Raw genomic sequence first — 24,091 nt, forward strand, 5'->3', positions numbered from 1 at the left:
CCCGTGGCTAAAGCTGTACAATTGGGGCTGCCGACTCTCTGTGTCTCTAAGTGACAAAAGCCCTTCCCCCTCTTTTACCAGAGAGGTAGGCTTTTATAGGATTTTGTAATTGTAGCCCTCTGTAATCTGTGGCCAGTTGTATTTTTTAGAACTTTTCAAGATTAACCAGTCACAGGCATCGGCTACTTATGCATACTACAGGATATCTTTTTCAAAAAACTATCAAAGACGTGGAAATGAAAAGATTTTTAAAGTTGGCTTATTTACGTGGTTTAGACCCCTACTCTTCCAACTATCTGTGGTAAAGAACCATTTTTAATTTCCAACCTGTCACAGACCAACTTTTGTAAAATACAATAAAGAGGAATTTCTAGAAAAATGAAATTTCAAAATAAAAGCATACAAAAGCCGAGCACGAAACTTCTATCATCAGAGTCAATGAACATAAAATTACTGTCAAGTTGCTATAGAGGTTTCTAGATGCTCACACCAAATTCTACCCTTACTTTGTCCTACACTGTTAACAGTTCCAGCACCAACCCGTCTGCTGGCCACAGTTGGCCGAGTCCAGGCTCGGGCACCAGGCTGCCTGGAACAGCAAGAGGCCAGTGCACTGGAATGGGAAATGGGAAAGCAGATGGCCTGTCAGTGGTGGCCGCTGACCTTCCAGCTTCAGGTCTCCCTTTCATTCACATACTAACTTCAGTGCCTAACTTCTTCTTTTCTTGGGACAAGCAGGGCAGTCCCAAGGCAGGTGTGAGGAAACAGGTACTGACAAACCTTGGCACTGACCCCAAGGCTCAGCCCACAATCTGATATAAATGCTCCATAAAACAGCACATACAGAAGAGGGAGAAGAGTACAAGGATGACAACGAGCCTCTTACTCCAGAGCTGCCTAGTTTATGTACGCTGTACAGAGTAAGATCCCCCAGGAGAGTAACCTCACTACGCTTGAAATAAGCTGGCCCTTTAATAAAACTTGAGATGCTTGCCAGAATGTGAGAGTAGAAACAAAGAATGCAAATTGATACAGCTACATTTTTTAAAAATTAAGACATCAACAGGTTTGAAGAGTTTTTAAGAATCTGATAATGGGGCTTCCCTGGTGGCGCAGTGGTTAAGAATCTGCCTGCCAGTGCAGGAGACATGGGTTCAAGCCCTGGTCTGGGAAGATCCCACATGCCACGGAGCAACTAAGCCCGTGCGCTACAACTACCGAGCCCGTGCACCACAACTACCGAGCCTGCGTGTCACAACTACTGAAGCCCGTGCACTGCAACGAAGAGTAGCCCCCGCTCACCACAACTAGAGAAAGCCCATGTGCAGCAACAAAGAACCAACGGAGCCAAAAATAAAAATAAATTTATTTAAAAAAAAAAAAAAAAAAAAAAGAATCTGATAATGACCCTAAAGTATATCCTTAAACAAAGCAGACTAGGGTGAAAGTTTTCTTCTCCTTAATTTTGTTCTTCTACACAAGATTTGGGTTTACTTTCTCATAAAATATCTAACCTGAATATCCTAAATGTCCTACAGTGATTTTAGTAGACAGAGAATTATTATAAATTACTTAAATTACTTAAATGTTTAATATTATAATAGCAATATGTGGCTGTTTATATTTTCCAAACTCCCCCTTTTCCCAATTCTCCCAGTGTGACTTTGAGACTCCTTTCAAGAGGCGGAGTCCACCTTCCTTCCCCTTGAATCTGGGTGGGCTCCAGACTAGGCTAAGATACATCCTAAGCTAAGTCCTAAAAGGGAACACCAGAAAAAGAAAGAAAGGAACCTAGGTTCCCATGGCTCTCTTGGGATGCTCACTCACAAACCTGACCACCATGCTGTACCGAAGTTCAAGCAACCCAAGAAGATCTGAGCTCCAAGAACCACAGCCTGAGCTAAGCTTCCAGCTGACGGGCAGCGTCAACTTCCGAGCCCTGGGGCAGAGCCACCTGAGTAGACCCACTGGCTCCCAGGTGCGCTGCCTCGGCCAACACCGTGCAGAAAGAGATGAGCTGTCCCTGTCGAGCCCTGCCCAGACTGCACATCTGAGCACAACGAATAACTCGTGTCATCTGAAGCCACTAATTGTTGGGATGACTTGTTTTCATCAATAGACAACTGACAGAGCATATGTTCAACTAACGTGAGCAGAGGTGGTTCTCGCTTCGAGTGGGAGTGGGAGACGTAAAATGACTACCAAAAGCCATCTGAACAGTGTTCGCCTTCTTCTTCTCATTGTTAAACTGAAGATACAGAGTGAGCATCTTTTCACTGCCTTGACAAAATGTCATATTCCTTCCTAAGTTTGGGTCACCTTCCTTTTACATTTTATCCTCTGTACTTTCTGTGTCATGAAATACCTCTGAGAGTTCCTCTAATGCAAACTTTTTTGCCATGTCACTTCTTCAGTGACATCTTTTTTTGGTCACAACTATTTTCTTCATTTATGTCAATGAGACCACCTTTACTAAGTTCTTTTGGCTGCACATCTAGAATGTCTGGCTCAACAGCAAAGTCAACATTCATAGAGTCGGCTATGTTTTCTGTAACTCCATTTACGTTCAATTAGAATCTTGCAAAGTTATTTCCACAGTGTAGTAAAAGTTTCTGCCATACTGCACACCTATCACTCTGTTACTTCCTGCCAGGATGCCTGAATTTTTTCATTTGCTCTATCTCCAACTGTAGCATTAACAGCCTGCCCGAAGTCTGTCTATAGGCTTTAAAAGTTGAAACAACTCCTTGGTCCGTTGGCTGAATGATGAGATTACAGTTGCTGGTTCACACCACAGCTCCATGCACACCTACAACTCGGCTCATTTTGTTACACAGTTACCATGTTACTATCAATATTTTCAAATCTTCACTTACACCCAGTTTTACTTCCAGCGTTTTCACTTTTTGTTTCAATTCTGTATTTCGTCCTCCTTGGTCAATTTCCTCCTTTGATTAGCTATTTCTGTAAAATGTCACATGGATTTATCACTGGCAAACAAGGAGGCAACACAACTACACACTCTGCTGTCTGTGTATAAACTGAACAACAGATGTGCACTGACCAGTCACCAACAGACTTTGAGAGAAGTGACATGACTGGTCACAGATTATAATCCACACCTGTTATTTATGTAGTCATTTGTAAAATGGGTTTGTACTTTATGCGATTACTCATAGTTCATATACGTGGTAACCAAACTCTGAATCACTCTGTTGAGGAACTGGTACTTTTTTTTTTTTTTTTTACGGTACGCGGGCCTCTCACTGTTGTGGCCTCTCCCGTTGAGGAGCACAGGCTCCGGACGCGCAGGCTCAGCGGCCATGGCTCACGGGCCCAGCCACTCCGCGGCATGTGGGATCCTCCCAGAGCGGGGCACGAACCCGTGTCCCCTGCATCGGCAGGCGGACTCACAACCACTGCGCCACCAGGGAAGCCCAAGGAACTGGTACTTTTAAATGAACCACAGAAACTGAAATTTGTGCATACTGGAACTATACAAAACATGGACCACCTGTATAACAATTCAACTAATATCTTCACAGAAAATATGGTTTTCTTTATTTCAGATAATATGACAATTATGTAAATAGACACTTTACTTGAAGTATCACTAAAATTTTTAATGTTATATTCCTGATAATATTCAACATTAGTCTTTAACATCAACTTTAATTTCTAACATCTCTAATTAACACTGAGACTGTAAAAGTCATTGGTGAATAATTTTTGGAGACTTCATATTTGTTTTACAAAACCCAAATTAATAAAGTGCTGATAAGATAAATGTATTTCAAACTGAAAGTTAAGAGCATTCAGAGCATCATAACCTGCTTGTGTATATTCAAACTCAGCACATCACGCACATTCACCCACAGGGAACTGAAGCCACCTTTCCTGACAGTCATCATGTGCTCTAAGGCAAAGTTTGATAAATCACAGCCAATCAACCAGAGGTCATGTTAAAACACAAATGTAAAGATGCTGCTTAGGGCTTCCCTGGTGGCGCAGTGGTTGAGAGTCTGCCTGCCATGCAGGGGACACGGGTTCGTGCCCCGGTCCGGGAGGATCCCACGTGCCGCGGAGCGGCTGGGCCCGTGAGCCATGGCCACTGAGCCTGCGCGTCAGGAGCCTGTGCTCCGCAACAGGAGAGGCCACAACAGTGAGAGGCCCGTGTACCGCAAAAAAAAAAAAAAAAAAGAAAAGATGCTGCTTAATAATTTCCATCTTCTCTATTCCAACAGAACAATAAAAACACTTAGTAATAAGAATGGATAAACAAAATGTGGCACCTCCACAGAACAGAACAGAACAGTATTCAGCCATAAAAAGGAATGAAGTACTGACAATGCTATTGATGCAACATGGATGAACCTTGAATCCATTATGCTCAGTGAAAGAAGCCATACAGAAGGCCACATGTTGTATGGCTCCATTTACATGAGCAGTCGGGACAGGTAAATCCAGAGAGACAGGAAGTAGGTGAAGTGGTTGCCAGAGGCTGAGGGGAGAGGAGTAGGGGAGTGGCTGGTAGCAAGTACAAGGTTTCTTTCCGGGGGGATGGAGTTGAAGAGTGGTGATGGTTGCACAAACTTGTGTACACAGTTGCCCACTGAACAACGCGGGGATTGGAGCACCAACCCCCTGCATACTTGAATATCCATGTGTAACTTCTGACTCCCCTAAAACTTAACTGATAATAGCCCACTGTTGACAAGAAGCCTTACCGATAACATAAACAATTAACACATATTTTGTATGTTACATGTACATCTACATATATTTTATGCATTTGTGACATACCTTTTTCTTAATTTTTTCAATATTTCTAGGCTACAGAATTCATTTGTGAATTTTTTCAAATTGTCACAAATCTCCAAAGAAATTTTCCAATATATTTACTGAAAAAATTTCGTGTATAAGTGGACCTGCGCAGTTCAAATCAGCGTTGCTCAAGGTCAACTGTAAACTTAAAACCACTGAATGGTACACTCCAAAATGGTAAATTTTCTCAATTTTTAAAATTGATTTTTTTAAAGTACATTTTTCCATGGCTCCAAGTTTTTAAAAACCAACAATGCTAACTGTTGGCAATGATGTGGAACAACCTAGAGCTTTGATACAACTGCTGGCGGGGCTGTGATGTGATACAGGCATTCTGGGAAACTGTTTCTAGTACAGGTGAAAAGGTATATACAGTATTACCAGCCATTCCACTCTTAAGTATATGCCGAAGAGAAACACACGCACATCTTCACCAAAAGACACATGCTATATTCATGGCGGTGTTATTCATAATAGTTCAAAACCGGAAAAACCCACATAACCATCAATAAAATAAACTGTGGTGTATTCTTAAATGGAAAGCCATACAGCAATGAAAAACGATGAGCAAGTGCTACATGCAACAACGGGAATGAATCTCACAGACGTTATGATAGGCAAAACAACACACAAAATTCAAAAACAAGCAAAACCGAGTCATGGTGATAGAAGTCAACTCTGGTTTCTTTTTCAGGGATACTGACTACAAGGGGCCAGGAGGGAGGCTGCTGGGAGCTGGTAACATTCTAAACACTGATATGGAAGGTGGCAGTAAAAACTGCAGCAGGCTACATATGATTTGTGCACTTTACAGTATGGATGCTATACTTCAGTTATACATCTTTAAGACTCTTATCCAACAATTGATCAACCAAAAGCAACACGCAATGCCAGAGCGCACTGGCTAAAATTAATTGCCTGAGCCACAGTTACAAATCCAGCAAAGAAGCAATTCACACAGGCACATTTTTTTTTTTTTTTTTAAATTGCGGTACGCGGGCCTCTCACTGCTGTGGCCTCTCCCGTTGCGGAGCACAGGCTCCGGACGCGCAGGCCCAGCGGCCATGGCTCACGGGCCCAGCCACTCCGCGGCACGTGGGATCCTCCCAGACCAGGGCACGAACCCGTCTCCCCTGCATCGGCAGGGGGACTCCCAACCACTGCGCCACCAGGGAAGTCCCAGGCACATTTTATAAATGCCAACTGTTCTTGATTTTTGCATTTCTGCCTCTGCCGCTCTTTTAATTGTACATGCACGTGCTATTCTGCAAAACAAGTAAAATGTGTGATGCCGGGCGTCCCTGGTGGCGCAGTGGTTGAGAATCTGCCTGCCAATGCAGGGGATGCAGGTTCAAGCCCTGGTCTGGGAGGATCCCACATGCCGCAGAGCGACTGGGCCCGTGAGCCACAATTACTGAGCCTGCACGTCTGGAGCTTGTGCTCCCCAACAAGAGAGGCCGCGATAGTGAGAGGCCCGCGCACCGCGATGAAGAGTGGCCCCCGCTTGCCACAAGTGGAGAAAGCGCACAGAAACGAAGACCCAACACAGCCAAAAAAAAAATTAAATTAAAAAAAAAAGTGTGATGCCTGCAAATATGAAATTACTATTAATTTATCATCTTCTATGAAAGGAGCTCTTAACTGCATTTATGATATATGGACATACACATGCACATGTATGCATACTGATGACAGATGTCTTTAAGAATCTATTGAAAAACATGGACATGTCCTCCAGAAAATGCAAAGATACTAACAAGCACAAATTTTTGTATATGATTCCAAGTTCATTTTCCCCTAAAACTCATACATGGACCCCAGCTTTAAGATCAACAGTCCAGCCGCTACCAACATTCATTACAAATAATCTAAATTGTCACTTAGTGGCTCTAATGCAAGGCACAAACATACACTATCTCATTTCATTTCATTTTCACCACAACTGTTAGAGGTGGGTGGTACTAGCTCTGTCAGGCAGGTATAAAAATCTAAGATGGGGCTTCCCTGGTGGCGCAGTGGTTGAGAGTCCGCCTGCCGATACTGGGGATGCGGGTTCGTGCCCCGGCCCGGGAGGATCCCACATGCTGCGGAGCGGCTGGGCCCATGAGCCATGGCCGCTGAGCCTGCGCGTCCGGAGCCTGTGCTCCGCAGCGGAAGAGGCCACAACAGTGAGAGGCCCGTGTACCGCAAAAAAAAAAAAAAAAAAGAAAAAAAAATCTAAGATGAAAGACACTCTATATTCCAGGTTGGATTGTGACTGAGTGAGACTGAAGCTCTGAAAAACTCTTTCAGTCCAGGTACACTGTATATCTAAACACCAAGGAGCCCATCAAGTCCAGCCTAACAACATTCTCTGCCCCTAAAATCCTAAAGCTCAGTGAAGCAGTCCATCTTCTCAGCATGCGTGTACACACACAAGTGTTCACTTCTGCAGTCCCAACAACACTAACAAGCTCTAAATGTAGACGATGAATAAAAGAATGAAAGGAAGAACGCTGTCTAAAGCAGATTCCACTCCTGCACAGGGAATCTCAGGGAGAAAGCTTGTGGATCTACCACATCTTGTCACGGATACTTCTGCAACTTCTCTGGGGCTGACCGGCCATGGGTGGAGTCCATAATAGGAGGAAGGCTATTTCCCTATCTTTCCTGGTGTCATTCAATAAGCAGCTACTATGATGAAAAAGAACAGATGGCAGTGTGGCTGGATGGAATGCGTGCCTGGGTGAACCTGGGCCACATGACACAGCCCCCCACAGGTCTCCTGGGAAGGGCAACACTAAGGACGATCTCCCTGGAGCCAGGCTGACCCCTCATGACTACTGAACACCTTAATCATGACGGACTTTCGCAAACACTTCTTTGTCACTAAGTGTATCAATAAATCCCCCAGATGAAAGAAACATGGTTAAAGTATTTTTCCATAATATTATTTTATAATTAAATATTTAAAGATGTAAATTAAAATAGAATTTATCAAAGCAGATGTTCAAAATCAATGTAGAAAACCTACATTAAATAATTTCTTCAGCACTTCAGTGCTTATAAGTTTATATCTAAATGTACCTCATACAGCATCAAAAAGATGTGCTTATTTAGGAAAAGACTAACTCAAGAGGAGTCCTTCAAACAGTAGGAAAACCATGACACTCTGATGGTTCCACTCACTCATCTGATTCATCTCATCCACACAGCAGCCCTACACGGTAAGTTCCGTTAGTCACCTCATTTACACGAGTGGACACTGAGGCCCTGAGAGGTCAGGCGATTGCCCCAGATCACACAGCTGCATGTCTACGAGTTCACCTCCACACCAGATATTTGCCAGTCCAAGAATGAGCCACAGACCCGCAGCACAGCACCACGGGGAGGGTGCAAGCCGCCCCAGCACAAACCTACCCAACCCCAACCAAGATCACCACGTGAACCCTATGCAAGTTTAGTCTGGTAGGTTACCTGCATCAAAACTACCAAGCTATATTATAATTTCCTTTAGTATATCATTTACTTTCCACCTATCAATTCAACCTCCCCCAACCCCCCAATGTATTAGAGAAGTGTACGTATAAGGCATTCTCCCAGGCAATCAGGACACGTTGACAACAGGCCCTCATGACAAAAGCCACCACAGACAAGTGCACTAAGAACACAACGCTGGGGACTTCCCTGGTGGCGCAGTGGTTAAGAATCCGCCTGCCAATGCAGGGGACACGGGTTCAGGCCCTGGTCCGGGAAGATCCCACATGCTGCGGAGCAACTAAGCCTGTGCGCCACAACTACTGAGCCCGCGTGAGCCCGCGTGCCACAACTACTGAAGCCTGCGCGCCTAGAGCCCGTGCTCCGCAACAAGCCACGCCACCATGACGAGAAGCCTGTGCACCACAATGAAGAGTAGCTCCCGCTCGCCGCAACTAGAGAAAGCCCGCGCGCAGAACGAAGACCCAATACAGCCAAAAATAAATTAATTAATTGGAAAAAAAAAAAAAAAAAAAACCAGTGCTGGGGGTGGCAGGGGCATGGTGAGGAAAGAAAAAAGGTCCAGCTCAGACTCACGACATGGTCAGGGTTCCAATATAAGGTGAGTTACAAGCTGGGATCCTGAGAATGGGTATCAAAACTTAGACCCGGGCTTCCCTGGTGGCACAGTGGTTGAGAGTCTGCCTGCTGATGCAGGGGACACAGGTTCGTGCCCCGGTCCGGGAAGATCCCACATACTGTGGAGTGTCTGGGCCCGTGAGCCATGGCCGCTGAGCCTGCGCGTCCGGAGCCTGTGCTCCACAACGGGGGAGGCCACAACACTGAGAGGCCCGTACCGCAAAAAAAAAAAAAAAAAAACTTAGACCCAACAAAAGATAAGGTCGCTGGTGTAGGTGAGAGTGCTCCAGGGAGTCAATGCAAATGCCTTTAATTCCATCTGCAGGGAAGCAGGCCAAGGCCCAGCTGCAGAGGCAGGTTCAGAGCCTGCCTGGTGTTAGATATGCACCTGGGCAGCAATTCAGCCCATCCAGACCAATCAGAAGGTTTCTGTTATAATCCAGACAGGATAAACGGCCTGAGGAGAAAAAAGATTTGAAAGCTATAAAAAAAATCCAAGAGGACAGGACTGATCAACTCGCGTATGCAAGACGACAGGAGAGTCAGCAGCCATTTTTCTGGCTTGGGCAGGTAAGTGGGAAAGTGATACCATTCCATTGAGATAAGGAACACAAGACTGGCAGATGCTGTTTGTTGGTGGAAGGGGGATGGGCAGGAAGTAAAAGGATCAATTCAGTTTGGTATTTGTTACTGGAACAGCTCAGGTCTAAATGCCTGAACTCAAGCCAGATGAAGGAGGCACTCCAGTTACAGGGAGGGGAAGCAGGGAGCCCTGACTTCTGTACGTTTACTTTGGAAAGGGGAATAAGCCTCGGGCCACCACAGGTGCTCTCAGGCTGGGGATGGGAGGGGGCGGGGCACGACACACATGACTGACATTTTGATTTGGGTTCTTTGAAGCCTTTTAAAATACATATATAATTTCTCAGCTACAAATGAATCTTTGTACTCCTAAGGAGGAGAAGTAAATTTACCTTTGGGAAAATACTGCCACTCTTTGGGGGTGGGGGTGGGGGGGGTGGGTGGGCACGATGCAAGATGACAACGGCATAATGGCAAGGACTCCCAATGTGGCGTTAAACTGCTATGCATCAAAAAGAGTGATTTTCCTAATATGCAGAGATTGATTTGGGCTGTCTGATTTGGAACTCATTATCGTAAAGGCCGCTCGTGAGGCAGGAAGGTATGAATTAGGCCGGGGGCTCGCAGGGTTTATTTAAGTAATTATTCATGCGGCATCTACCATACCAGGACTATTCTAAGCGCTTAAACGTGAAATCATTTAATCCCCATAACAACCTTATTTTCACTGCTTTCCGGATGTGGGAAGAGAGAAGCCCAAGGCCCAAAGCCACAGGCCAAGTGCCCTTGCTCCGCAAGCCCTGCTGCCCCGGGTTTGTGGTCACTGGGGGGGGGGGGGGCCGCTGCATGGCAACACTGGCAACACGCACCGAGCGGCCGTTCTCCGTCCTTGCAGTTGCCACCGTGCTGTCCTGGCCTCAGCTGTGAGCCAACTGCAAGGTGTTGTTGCTACTGCCCACTCTTTCACAGCCAGCCAGCCTCATCCATTTGTTCATGCCTGTCCCTGTAGGCCACACCCCCCTTAGAGTAATTAATTCTAAAGGCATTTATTGAGCCAACTACTAACTAGTATGGATTAAAAAAAGATATAATCCTAACCTGAAGAGTGTCCAGCCTAGTTAGGGGAGAGCTACACACACGCACATACACACACTCACGTGTGTGGTTATTTGGTTATTTAATTACAACTGTAACAAGTACTACTTAAAAATTACAATTAGAGTAAGAGCAGTGAAGGAAAAGCCCCAAGTCATCACAGAATTCTTACGTCATCACAGAATTCTTACGTCATCACAGAATTGTTACATCACCGCGGCGGCGCGTGCTGAGGAGGACCAGCTCAGTGCGGCGGCGGCAGGGGGAGGGGGGAGCCCGAGAGGCGGCCCCAGGGGCGGCTTCAACATTTGAGAAGCTTCAATCCAGAAACCCTTCTCCTTTGGTTCAGAAAATGTCCTTGCATCATTTCTTTGATGATTTTATCCTTTTTCTCTTTCTGCAACTTTTACTATTTGGACACTGAACCTTCTGAATTCACCATCCTACTTTCTTTCTTTTCTCCCCCATTGGTCTTCCCTTTCCATGTTCTGAGAGGCACCGTCCACATTACTTCCCAATGCTGCTGCTGAGTTTATTTCTGCTTTCGTACTTTTAATTTTCTTGTTCTTGAATGTACTTTTTAAAAGAATTCTGTTTGTCTCTCACGGAGGTGACATCTCCTCTTGGCACTCTGGAAACCGGACACTGGGACTTCTATCGTGTTCTTTCAGCTTCCTTCTCCTGCTGTTTCATCTCTGTAGACTGTTTTCTGCTTGTTTCTCTGTTCTGGTCTCCCATCTTGAAAGCAGAGGCTGTCTTTAAATACCTGGCTGTCTGTCAGGGACCCTGTGCTGAGCAGGGAAGCAGCCACTCGGCCAGAGATGCCCGAAGGTCAGGACCTGCCTTTCCCTTGGACCAGCGCCTCCAGAAGAGAATGTCTCCACCTCCTGACAGGATTCCGGGAAGCCAGGAAAAAGAAAGCATGGCTAATTGCACTTAATCCCCAGTTCTGAGTGCAAGAGTACGTTCAACATACTACGTTTCACCAGAAATTTTCCACAGTAAAGTTCTTAAAACAATACATGCAGAAGCCAGCCCACCACGGGGAGAATAAATTATGACAAGAGCACTGCAGCAGCGATGGCTGTGGAGACCTGCCCTGGTCAGACACAGCCCTCAGAAGCGAGACCAAATGCTCTCTCCCTAAAACGGCTCACCTACTTTCTATGGGCAAGACCCTGGAGGTTACAAACAGCTCAAACCTCACCTAAATCACACAAATAACCCTTTAAAAGAAGCAGCCCAGTATGATCTCAGGGCTGTAACTGAAGACAAGTGGAAATCCAACAGAAGAAGCTGATCTCAGGGAAGAGCTCAGGCAGGACCTCTGGGCAAGACCCTGATGAAGGAGTAGCACGCGTCGCCTGGTAACAGCACAGCCAGAAAAATACTGCAGGGGCCGGTGCCCGCTCACAGCTCTGGGGCTCTCAGTCGCGCCAGGCTCTGTGAAGTGGGAGTCACAGTACCTCCCCTCTGGGGGGAGAGGATAAGCATACAGTATTCAGCAAGACATGCGAACCCAAGTCAGCAGCTGCTACAGGAGGAGAGCTCTGAGCTGGACTGTTCTCCAGGTGGAAACCCTGCAAGACTCTCCCGTTTAACTCATACTTCAAAAGTCCCATCTCTGTCCCCAGTCAGCATCATCCCTGTTCCTAGTGGGCACACTGCTGCACGACCACACACAGCTTCATGAATCCTTGTCCAGAAAGGAAACAACAGATTCCCATTCTTACCGTGATAACAGCTGGTATATTTGAAAGGTATTGTTAAATCCAATAACCAAATTAAGCACAGTGTTCCTTTAGATTTTCCCCCTAAACCTTGTCCTATAAAACAACTATGCATTTTTTACACTGAAAACATGCCACCAGTATACCATTCCATTGTGAATCTACACAAAAGCTGAAACAAGAAGAACAGTCAACAGTTCAGGACTATTATCTTCTCAATGAAATTCTGTCAACTTTACAAAGCAGTAAGATTTTCACAGTAAAAAATTTTAATATTAAGGTATGATATTCTGGCAGAATTTTGTTTCTCTTAAAAAAAAAAAAAAGTTAACAAAACAGACCTCAGGGGAGATCAACACGCTGGCCTCACCCTGGTTAACAGATCCTGTGTTTGTCCCTTGGTTTTCTCAGTAAGACAGACTGTACACATCTTTCAGTAGGGGATTTTTCTGGCTGTGCTGTATATCATACAAACGGACGCATAAGAGAACACTTTCTAACTTGTTTTATGAGAACTTTGATATGAAAAACTAACAAAAAGATTACAAGAAAAAAAAATGACAGACCAATGTCCCTCATGAAAAGAGACACAAATACCCTAAACAGAATCCGACATCTTCAATCTCGCAATGTATAAATAGGGTAACGGATAGCCCATCACCATCAGGTGGGATCCATCTCAGGAATGCAAAGTTGGTTTAACAATCGAAGTGTAATTCATATTATCCCATCAACAGATACAGAAAAAGAGCCTGACAAAATTCAACACTCTCTAATGATTAAAAAAAAAAAAAAACTCTCAGAAAACGAGGAATTAAAAGGGAAGTTTTTTGATTTGATAAAGGATATCTTAAAAACAAAAAAGACAAAACTGAGCTAAATCCCATTTAACACTGAGTACTTTCTTCTTAGGGTCGGAACAAGACAAGGACGCCCCTTCTTGCCGTTTCTACCCAACCCTGGGATGAAGGTCCAAGTTGAGGTAGGCAAAAAGGTAGGACAAAAAAACAAAAGATATCAAGATTGTACAGAAAAATCGTTTTTATTTACAGATTACATGATTATGGTTTTTTAGGACTGTCTACTTGTGCAAATGAACCACCAGAACTAATAAGTGAATTTATAGTAAGGCCACAAGATAAGCTAACAAGATAATCTATTTCTACATACTAGGCCAACAATTGGAAAATTAAACTTAAAAACCAAATAGCATCAAAAGAAAGTCCAGACCGCCACACTAAGATCTACTATACACTAGTGTATGATATTGGATAGATACACCAGAAATCTCAATACTGTTCACAGGGGATTCTCCCAAATTGATCTACAGCTTCAACACAGCCCCATCAAAACAGAATAGAAAAAAAAAAAATTAACTCCAAAAACTGCTGTAACTGGTAAAACTTCCTATCCGTAAGTCTGCAAATTCAACTGAACACTGTGATAACAGGCAAAAAAACAAAAAACAAAAGAATTCACCGACATCTGAGAATAAGAACACAAAAAAATGAACCAAAGCTACATGAACCACAGAATAAACCAAAGTCTGTCTTTTTACTCAAAGAAAAAATTTACTGCCATTGGTTTCTTTTCAACAAATTCCTACAAAATACTTAAAATATGACTCAATTTATACAACCTTTCAGGAAGAAAGGTATAAAAATACAAATGTATATAAGTTAAAGAAGTTAAAGATGATAATACATATACAGCTAATCATAAACCTAAACTATGTGAGCTACATGTCAATAATATTACATAAATTTACACAAATATTACTTAAATGCAAAACAAAAATATTCAGTGATAATTTTTTTAATATTTATTTATTTAGGCTGCACCAGGTCTTAGTTGCAGCATGTGGACTCAGTTGCAGCATGCATGCGGGATCTAGTTCCCTGACCAGGGATTGAAACCAGGCCCCCTGCATTGGGAGCATGGAGTCTTACCCACCGGACCACCAGGAAGTCCCTAATTATTTTAACATTAGCTTTTTCTCTTTAACTGAAAACTGATAAAGTTATGAAATACAGAAAACTGTTGAATTTACAATAAATTCCTTACAGTTTAAACAATTACAGACAAATACGAAATTAAAGATTTGTGAACACTATTTTTAAAAATCAGTATCACTAACCATTAAAGCACTAGAAAGAACTCAACAGTTTTTTAATTTTCCCAAAAAAGTCTCCATCACCCTTCTCATTGGCTTCCAGAGACTTAGACCTCTGTTGCTGCAGGCAGACAAGATGACTCACTGCATTAAGGCGTTCATTGCTCGCGACAGCAGTGTTGTCTGCCATACACGAGGCACTGGGCGCAACAGTGAGCAAGGGCAGACTGGCTCCTTGCCTCCTAGGTGTGCATTTCACTGCAGGAGAGCGAGCGAGCCCAAGAGGTGAACCACAGACTAGGTGAGCACTCACTTTCGCTACCTGGCTGACAAGGGCGTATCTGAGCAAAAACCCCACGTCCAACTAAAGCTCTAGCACTGCATGTGGAGAGAACCCTGGGGAGAAGTAGCAGCCCCTTCCCCAAATACAATGAGGACGAGTGAAAGAATCAGAGAGAAAGGTATCTGAATCCCCACGCCACCGGCTCTGTGGGTGAGGAAAGGGATGCTAACAAGATTCAAAACAGGAGAGAAAAGGCAGTGCCCGGCGACCCCGCACAGCCAGCTGCTCTCCATATCTCTGTTCAAGCGCTGCCTAAGCGTCCGCTCCTTCCCCGCTGCAGCGACAGAGACACCTGTTACTTGCATATTCTCGATTTACCATAAACTCATGTACTCGATATGCCTGCTCCAAACACACTACACTAACATTTACCCACGGTTAACTCACTGTGATGTGAGGAAAGGGACCAGCGCCATGAGGAGATAATCAAGGAATCTGAGCTGGAGTGGCTGCGGTCACAGAGGGAACTGTGACAGGAAAGGGTGTCCCAGGTGGAGGGAAAAGCATCCACCACCTGAGGAAGAGTTCAAGGAACCGACAGATGATGGTGAGGGACCGAGGCAGACAAGGTGTGTCCCCCGTGCGGCGGATGCGGCTCCCGGGAGAGGGAAGACGGTGCCCAGTCCGTGCACAGGGGCCTGACTAGACCTGGCACCCACCTGGGGAGTCCCGGTCTTCGGAGGCAGGGGGGGTCTCAGGAAGAAGAGCCCCACCCCTACCCCTCGAAGAAACAGGGTGGAGGGCAAGGCTTCCCTCCTCACCCCTCTCCACCGGCCTCAACGCAACTCAAACTGCAGTCAGTGGGAAAGCCCACAACCTCTGGGACACGCCAACACCTTCGGGTCTCAGCGCCTTCAAACGCAGAATCCCTAGAGCACGGAGCACCCTCCCCACCCTCTCGGCCTGAATCGAAATGGCCCCGACTACCAGTTCAGCCTTCTTTTTCACTCAGCAGACAACTGAGTGCTGACAGTTATGTCCGACCAGAGGGATTTAAAAAGTAATAAGGCCTGTAAGAAGCTGACAACCAGGTAACAGGAGACAAGCAAATAAGCAGAGCTGAGTGAGTCGCCAGCTATGCCAGTGTGTGCAGCGCCCAGCCCTGTGGGCCGGTGAGAGACAGAGGCCCCACGCGCGGAGCAGAGTCCTGAAGGCTTCACGTGCGAAGAAGAAGGAAAGTTCCACCCAGGAGCAACAAAAGCGTAAGGGACAGGCGAGGCACAACCCAGCAGGGTCCTCTCAGAAAGCTAAGTGCACGCAGTGCTGCGAGGCTGGAGCCTGCAGGAGCTGGGGAGGGGGAGAGAGGATGGAGGGGAGGTGGGCAGGGCCTGAGGACACCACTGCAGCATCAGGGCAGGCGGAGGGTGGACGGGAACTCAGCTCAGCGTTCACTGAGGCTGCTGCGCCATGACCTGCTGCCTGGGCTGTGCACTCATAAAGCTCAGTCACTCCTCTGGAGAGCACTGGATTTCTTTTACTGTAAATTTACAGGTATCTAGACAGCCACATAAATATAACTATGAAATGTTTATATGCTTACATAAGAATATGTTTTTAATCTGTCTCCCCCATGAGTCAATTAGCTCCTCAAGCGGTCAGATCGGATGGCCGTTCTACCACAGGCCTGCGGCAGGGGGCAGCTATCAGACCCTGGAGCCTGACCCAGACCCATCTGTTGAGAGAACTGAATGTAGCATGTGTGCTGCTGCGAGAGGAAACCCAACGACCAATTCACTCCTTTTGTTGAGCAGCTTTTAAGGATTAGCTAACTCTACACAGAATTTGTTCATTCATTAGGTAATATTTATTTGTGCCAATTACTTGTCAAGCAGGAAAAAACCTGACATAATCCCTGACTTTGTTACGTTTACCATCTAGCAAAGAAGAGACCAAACAAGAGCAACATACCATGGTAAATAACAGTAAATGTTGTGCAAGACAGAAGAAAAGGCTCAAGGAGGGAACACCACAGAGAAACTGGTTTAGCTGAGACCTAAAGGTGCAGGAGTCAGCTGGGCAGAGAAGGGAGACAAGAGGCAACTGCAGGTGCAGAAGGCCTGAGAGGAAGGACTTTGGGTGTCCCAGGCACTGGGAAGTCAAAATGAGCAAGAGGCCAAGGGCCCAAAGCTGGAGATGGTGGACAGAAAGAAGCCAGATCAGGCGAAGCCCTGCAGGCCATGCTAAGGATTTGCAATTCCATCAGATTCTAAGGAGAAGCCACTGAGGAGTTTGAAAAAGAGTAACATCAGATTTATGTTTTTACAAAATCACTCCAGCAGGTGTGTGAAGGATGAACATCTGAGGAAACAGGAAGACCAACAGGAAGCAACTCCCACAGCCCAGGGCGGGAAAGAAGGTGAGGAATTCAAGACCGATTTTGGAGACATAATCATCATGATAAAAAGATGGATCCCTTATACATGGAAGAAGGCGTCAAAGAGGCATCCTGGGTCTGTGGCATGAACAACTGAGTGGATGGGGGTTTGACATGTTTATTAAGACACAGGATTTGGGGAGGAACCGATTTCAGGGGTAACAAGTAAGAGGCTCCTCTCTGGCTGGTATCAGATGCTTATGAAAAATACAAATGTAGGTATCAAGAGGCAGCTGACCCCTGGAGTCTGACACACAGAAGAGAAGGTGGGCTGTACACAGAGACAGATGGATGGATGGATGGAGTTTAAAATACTGATACAGAAAAAGCATGACTTCAACCACAGGATCCAGAATCACACAAATGAACTATTAATAGTATATTCAATCTCAATCTACCACTGAAAGACACAGAAAAAAATCAACAACACATTTATTCCTAACAACCGAATCTGACACCTCTCAATCCTTCCCCGTCTTCCAAAAAGATGAAACAAACAATGCACACACTGATATAATCAAAGAACTTTCCAAGCAGGGCTTTCTGCACTTAGTAGCCTTGTAGCCAATTAACAGCACTGTAAACATTTACACTTACTTCAATATCCTGAATTAAAACTGTCTTTAAGCCTAGGAAATTATGATATAGTTGAACACATTTTATAACACAGTGCTCTTAAATATGTTAAAATACAATCTTCAGCAGGTGGAATCTAAGGTGGGTTCTTTAAACTAAATTCATCAGTACAATAAACTTTATTATAGAAAAGACTCCAGAGCGTTTTAAGGATAAAGTTTTCACTTCAAAGTACACAAATATAGGTCTGTTCTATTATTTTTAGCCTGTTCTAGTAAGTATTTTACATGTCTTCTTAAATTGGGCCATGGCTGTTTTTTGAGGTTAATGTGCCTGATAAAATCAAATGTGAGGTTTAGAATGTCTGGCTGCAAATAGAGATTTGGATATATATTCTTTGGATTTGAGCTTTTTACTTTGTCTCTATCTAAAAGGAGTAATTTTATACTTTAAAATAACCAATTCAGCCAATTCCTGCACAGCAACATCTTTGTCTTTATCACACAGCAAAAATTAATCAGGATAAACACCTAAGGGCGAGAGAGTAAGCGGAGAAGGCAGAGGGGACCTGTCCTGAGATGGTGCCTGTGCACTCACGGGGCAGCGGGCTCAGCCCCAGAAGGGGAGAGGGTGCAAGCTCCCCAGCGTTGTCAGAATCTGCTCCTGAAGGATCCATCTGAGGAGACGGCCTGTTCCAGCCCTACACGCAGACTGACTTTGACCTTGACACCATCCCTACCTTTGCCCTCCTCTACACATGGGAGCTCTGCCCTCGTGCCCAAGCCCACCTCTATCAAAATGATATTCCAGTTAAAAACGCCTCTACTCATTTGCTCTGCAGTCAGCAAACATAATGGAAAAATAAGTGGCTTCAATCAATTGCTTTGGGATGAACAAAAACACTACAATCTCTCTTCCAAAGTTCATAGTTCTAAAGTCACTTTGAATTTTTAAAAAACTTAGTAGCTGATTATTTAATATCACATTGCCACTGGATTCATATATCTTGAATCTAGCCTAGACGTGAGTGAAATCAGAGCCTTATTGTTAAGGATAAGTGCTAACAGAGAGCTATCATTTGCTATCACACAATGCAAGTGGCATTATATAAATGAATCCCAGCAAGTCTGGGAAAAGATCAACATTTTCAACAAGTATAGAACTCTTCGCCACTGAGCACGGATCATGCTCAATTATACTATACAGTCCTAAGGTGAGAATCTGCTATTTAAAAAGTTCCCAAACCCAACATCCTTTAAAACTCAAGAGTTTGAATTAACTGCAAAATCTTTACTCTTAATATCTAATTATGTAATAAAATGACAGTCTTTGTTTAGTCATACTAAAGGATTCTAATATCACATGTTTTAAAAATGTTTAAAAGCCTAGAAAAGAATTAATAGATAATGACAACAACTCAAATGAAAACCTATTTAATTTTGTGCTAACAACATCAATATCCTGGTGGTACTAAAATTTTTAACCTGAACACTAAATTTAATCAGTCTGAAGCTTTACTTATAATACTGCAGCTCTTTACCCAGTGCAGATTCCTCCTTTTAAAAATCTTTCCTAAGTGGAGTAAGATGATATTTAAATATATATTTTTAATAATAAATATTTTTATTAAATTCTTCATTAAGGACTTTATCTCACAGGTTAAACATTCAATTCACTACTATTTTAAGCAAAACAGCCTACCTGTCTTGGTCTTATTCATACATGAATTATATGGCATTTTTAACTTCTAAACATGCTCCCCAAATACCACCTTGAGTGTTACAATGAAATGCTATATTTTATATCTTTATTTTTATATAACTAAAACCCCTAAAACATTACAGAGGAAAATTGTTTATTCACAGCACTGCTGACCCTTAGTGATAAGCCCACCTTACAGTAACAAGGAATTTCCAATTAAATATACAGTCTTTACAGTGAGGAAAGGAAACCAATTTTTGAAATAAGAAAATCTATGTTACTCTTTTTTCCTGCAGTCCTATTTAAGCTTAGTCTCTTTACTCTTTAAAAACTTCTGCCTCACAGAATGGGTAGGACGTCTTGATTAAAACTCAAAATAAAACAGGCAACGTCAAGAGACATAAGGCAGAGCATAAAAAGAGTTTACTCATTTAAATGCATTTCCATAATTTTATTTACTTTTTGAAACACTCTCTAATTGGTTTTATGCAATAGTTGCAAACCCATACCATGTAATTTCCCTTTTTCCTTAAATGTAATTGTGAATCTCTTTGAAATAAGTTCTGACAAACTCTTATCCACCTTCTTAGTGCAAAAGCATGAATCTAAATACAATTTAAACCGAACAGATTTTTAATCTACTTGTACCTTTAGCCCAACACACTGGAAATGGACTACAGCCGCTCTTCTCCATACAGACAGCACCTGTGGGTTCCAGGGCCCCTCGGCCCGTCACTTCCAACAACATAAAGTCAGTCCTAGAAAGACCAAGCCAGGAGTCCACACACCAAGTCCCCGTTCATCACTCCTACAGGATTTGCTTCGATCCACAAGCAAGACTAAGCTTCCCCTCTGCGCTCCTTTTTTCAGAGCTTGAAGCAAAATCTGGGAGGTGTTCCCTCTGTAATGTTTTCCAGCAGCTTGAAGAATGCCTCTCAGTTACAGAATCTTCTCAAGCTTCCGCAACCTGAAACACAGACCTTCCTGGCCAGATTAAGCTACTGAACAGAAAGAAGCCAGCAAGTAATGTGACCCCAAGGGTCTGTGTTCCTAGATTCATTCAGGGAAAGAGAGGGAGGAGGAGGGGAGGGAGGACACAGGGTGGAGAAAAAGGCGGCCGGTAGCCAGAACCTTATTAATATGCTAATCTCACCCTTCTGTTCAATTCATCTGGCAGACTTCTGTTTACGAAACTGACAGACGATTCGAGAATTGGGTAAAGCTGCAAATCAAGTCTGACCCAGATCATGTCTGTAGGTGCCTGCTCAAACCATTGTTGTTTTTCAAAGCCGTGCTTTTGGCATTTTACCAGCCTAATTCTGACCTTACAGCTAAAATAATTACCTTGATGAAATAAGAATAATTCTGAAAATAAAATCCTGATCAACACTAAAAACAAGTCTGTAAAAAATGTCCACAGGAACCCAAATATTTTTGAAGTAAAATATTTTTCCAGATTGATACTTGAAAAGTAAGTTTGTAAATTTATAGAAAGTATCTAGAAAACACATAAAAACAAGACTTTGAGGTTGCCAGATACTTTCAAAATTAGCTTTAGGGAATATTGAGGGATCCAAGATGCATTTCTTTTTTTAGCTTCAAAATATAAGTGAATAATAAACTCCTACTGAAAAAGTAGGACAGAAAAATACCCTAACGATCTGTACCAGCAACTTTTTTAAGATGCAAAGCTACTTACTTTCTCCATTCAAACTGAGAGATAATCAAGGTTGTCTAAAAAATGTAACTCTCTGAACACATTCCACACTTATTATCTTAGCAGTAAGACAGTAAGTAACCAGCTTCCTGGAGCCTTTGCCTGAGCACAGTTTAGGCCTCCTAATATATGGGTGATTTTGTTAGTAGTAAATCCCGTAAGCTAATAAAAAATCAAGTACTTTACTTAAATCCCGTAAGCTAATAAAAAAATCAAGTACTTTTACTTAACTGTGAATTCACTAACTTCTGAAAACAAGAGCTGAACAAAGGCTGTGGGCTCAGGGCAGCGTGTTCCGTTTCGAACAGCTCCCCTAGATGAAGCTTTGTCCACAGGCTTTACCTTCAGGCTCCTAATTGCAGGCGGAGCTCAAGTGACCCCTCATATGACCCAGTGAAAATACATCATTCACCACAGAGAACTCTGACCTCAGGCAACACTGGTAAGAAAGGGGGCTCCAGAAAACACAGGCAAGCAAGCCAGAAAAAGAACAGAAGAAACAAGCAGACAGACCCAGCAGAATTCATGAAAACCAACCACCCCAGCTTCCCCCATTACTGAGGAGAGCCCAGGACAGAAAGGAACATCAGTGGGCAAGTCTGGTACCTGGTTCAGCCCCATGACAACGGCTTGGTGCTTAATCTGAAACCATCAGCTAACAGACTGTATAAACGACCCAAGCAAACTGTGAGTCTCTCTTGGAACCTATGACTCTCAAAAATTAAAAAATCGAGGCTACCTTGTCACCAACCATATTCTACACACCAGATACTGATTACATCTGATTTTCACATCTTCTAGGCAAAATCAGTGCCACCACATCTATTAAAGATGAGTAAAGACAGGGCCATTCAACTGGCAGAGGCACAGTGTCACTGAGCCCAGCCGTATCCGGGAAGCAGGGGTCTTCACAAACAGCGCAGAAGGCCACAGCAGCAGCTGTGCAGAAAAGCTAGCGGGGGGTGGGGGTGGGTGGGTGGCTGGAGCTGATGCAGGGCAGTGGAGGCGGGGACGAGGGGCAAACTGGGAGCTTTCTAGGATGGAAAAAGTGAGCGGGGGGAGAAGCCCAGTTCCCAAATGAAGTAACCAGTGGATGGCAGCTTTCTCTCCCATCCGCCAAGCTAATTTATATTTTATTTCAATATCCAAATGTCACCTCCTGGTGTGCAAGGTCCTGAGGGTCTGAAAGCTGGAAAGATACAGAGAAGCGTAAACTTCTGCAGGACACAGGGAACAGTGGCTGCCTGACGAAGCAGAGCCCAGATGGAAGCAGCAGCTACAAGTTAAGAACCACTGCGGCGACTGAAAAGAAAGCGCAGCCGGCGTGAGGGCAGGAGAGGACGCAGGTGCTCTGCGGACGGGCCAGCACTGCGCCAGGTGCCTTCACACAGAAAACAACTGAGCTTAACCCTTAACACAGTCCCAACAAAGCGCTTCCTTCCCCTTTTCTGAAGAAGAGGATCCTGAGGTTCAGAGGTGGAGTGACCTGCCTCAGGCCTAAGAGCTGAAGAATCACGAGTACTAGCCAGTTTGGTGATATAACTACTTCTATTTTCCTTCTGCTAAATATTAAAACAACTTATTCTTTTAAATTCCCAATCCAGTGACATCCTAAAAAGAATGGGAAGAGGCTACAGTTAATGGCAACACAAGTGAAAAAAGTAAGCGATCCCCTTACGCTCTGATTCATGAAATTCTATGTATTAATATAAAAAGCTCTTTGGTACTTGAACAACCTCTTTATAGTATCAGTCTAGCTAAGAGCAACTCTGGTAAGTCCCACTTAACAAGTAAACTCTTAATTAAAATTTACTTTAAATAGAAAGATTACTATTTGCTCAGGCCCCAAGCCTTGGTCACCTCGACTTCTTTCTCTGTCTCTTAGATCAAAGCATTCCATCAGCGAAACCCACCATCCCTGCCTTCAGACTACACCTGGGCCGTGACCTCCCCCCGCCCACTGCCATCTGGCACCCACAGACCTCCCCACCGCCCAGCCCCCTTGTTTTTTGTCTTGCTGCTCCACACTCAACTCTCAAGCCAGCAGCTGCAACTGACCCTTCCTTTCAAAACATCAATCACACCATTTCACTCCTTTGCTAAAACTCACCGAACGTTCCCCAACTCCCCTGAACAGGTGACCTGCACACCAAGGATGGTCTGCAAGTCCCTGTGCCAGGAGACTCCCCTACCATCTACAGCCTCATCTCCTCACCACCACCATCCCCGCCCCCGGGCTTTCTCAGCTCCAACCACACTGAGCTCCCTGCTGCCCTTTGCCCACACGAGCCATGCCTGACACCTCAGGGCCTTTACACTGCCTGTCCCTCTAGGTTGGACACTCTTGCCCCAGATAACCACAAGGCTCACTCCCTTTCCTCTGAGCCTTTGCTCAAATGTCACTTACTCCACGAGGCCTATCCTGACCACCTCATCTAAAATTGCACAGCCCATGCCCTAACCCAGCTTCACCCCCTCACAGCACGACCCGCTCTACAACACCACGTGCCTTATGCTGCACCTTGTCCACCGTCTGGCTGCCCCACTACAATGCACTCTCCATGGCGGGAAGAACGTCGTCAGCTCCGCACGCCGTCTCCAGGGCCTCACTGCTAAAACGGACGGTAAGATGTACAGGCCGTATTCCACATATTCTTCTAACCCCTGTAGGTAATGAGGACACGGCAGAGGGAAGTTCTGTTTTATTTTAGAGGCCACGACCATAGAGAAAGCATCAGAGATTCTAAGTATCAGGACCCGACACTAAGCTCCGCGACAGCATGGCCTGCATCAGTCTTGGGCGCGGCTTCACCTCCAAGACCCAGCACAGGGGCTTGAAAAATATTTATTTACTGCAGGAATACGTGAATTACACATGCTGTAAACCTTGCTTTTCTTCCCCCATAAGAATGGAAAAAGAAAAATTGATATAAATTCTACA

General features: G+C 44.4%; 1 protein-coding gene across 5 annotated transcripts in view; it reads right to left on the reverse strand.

The window, feature by feature from the left end:
- Window positions 1-24,091, reverse strand: part of PTK2 (protein tyrosine kinase 2) — a 251,006-nt gene that overhangs the window by 171,730 nt on the left and 55,185 nt on the right. The window contains exon 1 of one of the 5 annotated variants that reach the window (XM_081258097.1): window positions 20,082-20,196. The exons of the other annotated variants lie outside the window; for them this stretch is intronic. Coding sequence (XP_081114223.1) covers window positions 20,082-20,181 — 100 coding nt within the window. The 5' untranslated portion in view covers window positions 20,182-20,196. Of the gene's footprint in view, window positions 1-20,081; window positions 20,197-24,091 lie in introns of those variants that run through there. 5 annotated transcript variants of the gene reach the window in all.

This window comes from Mesoplodon bidens (assembly GCF_964165515.1).
Source record: "Mesoplodon bidens genome assembly, chromosome: 16".
NCBI lineage: Eukaryota > Metazoa > Chordata > Mammalia > Artiodactyla > Ziphiidae > Mesoplodon > Mesoplodon bidens.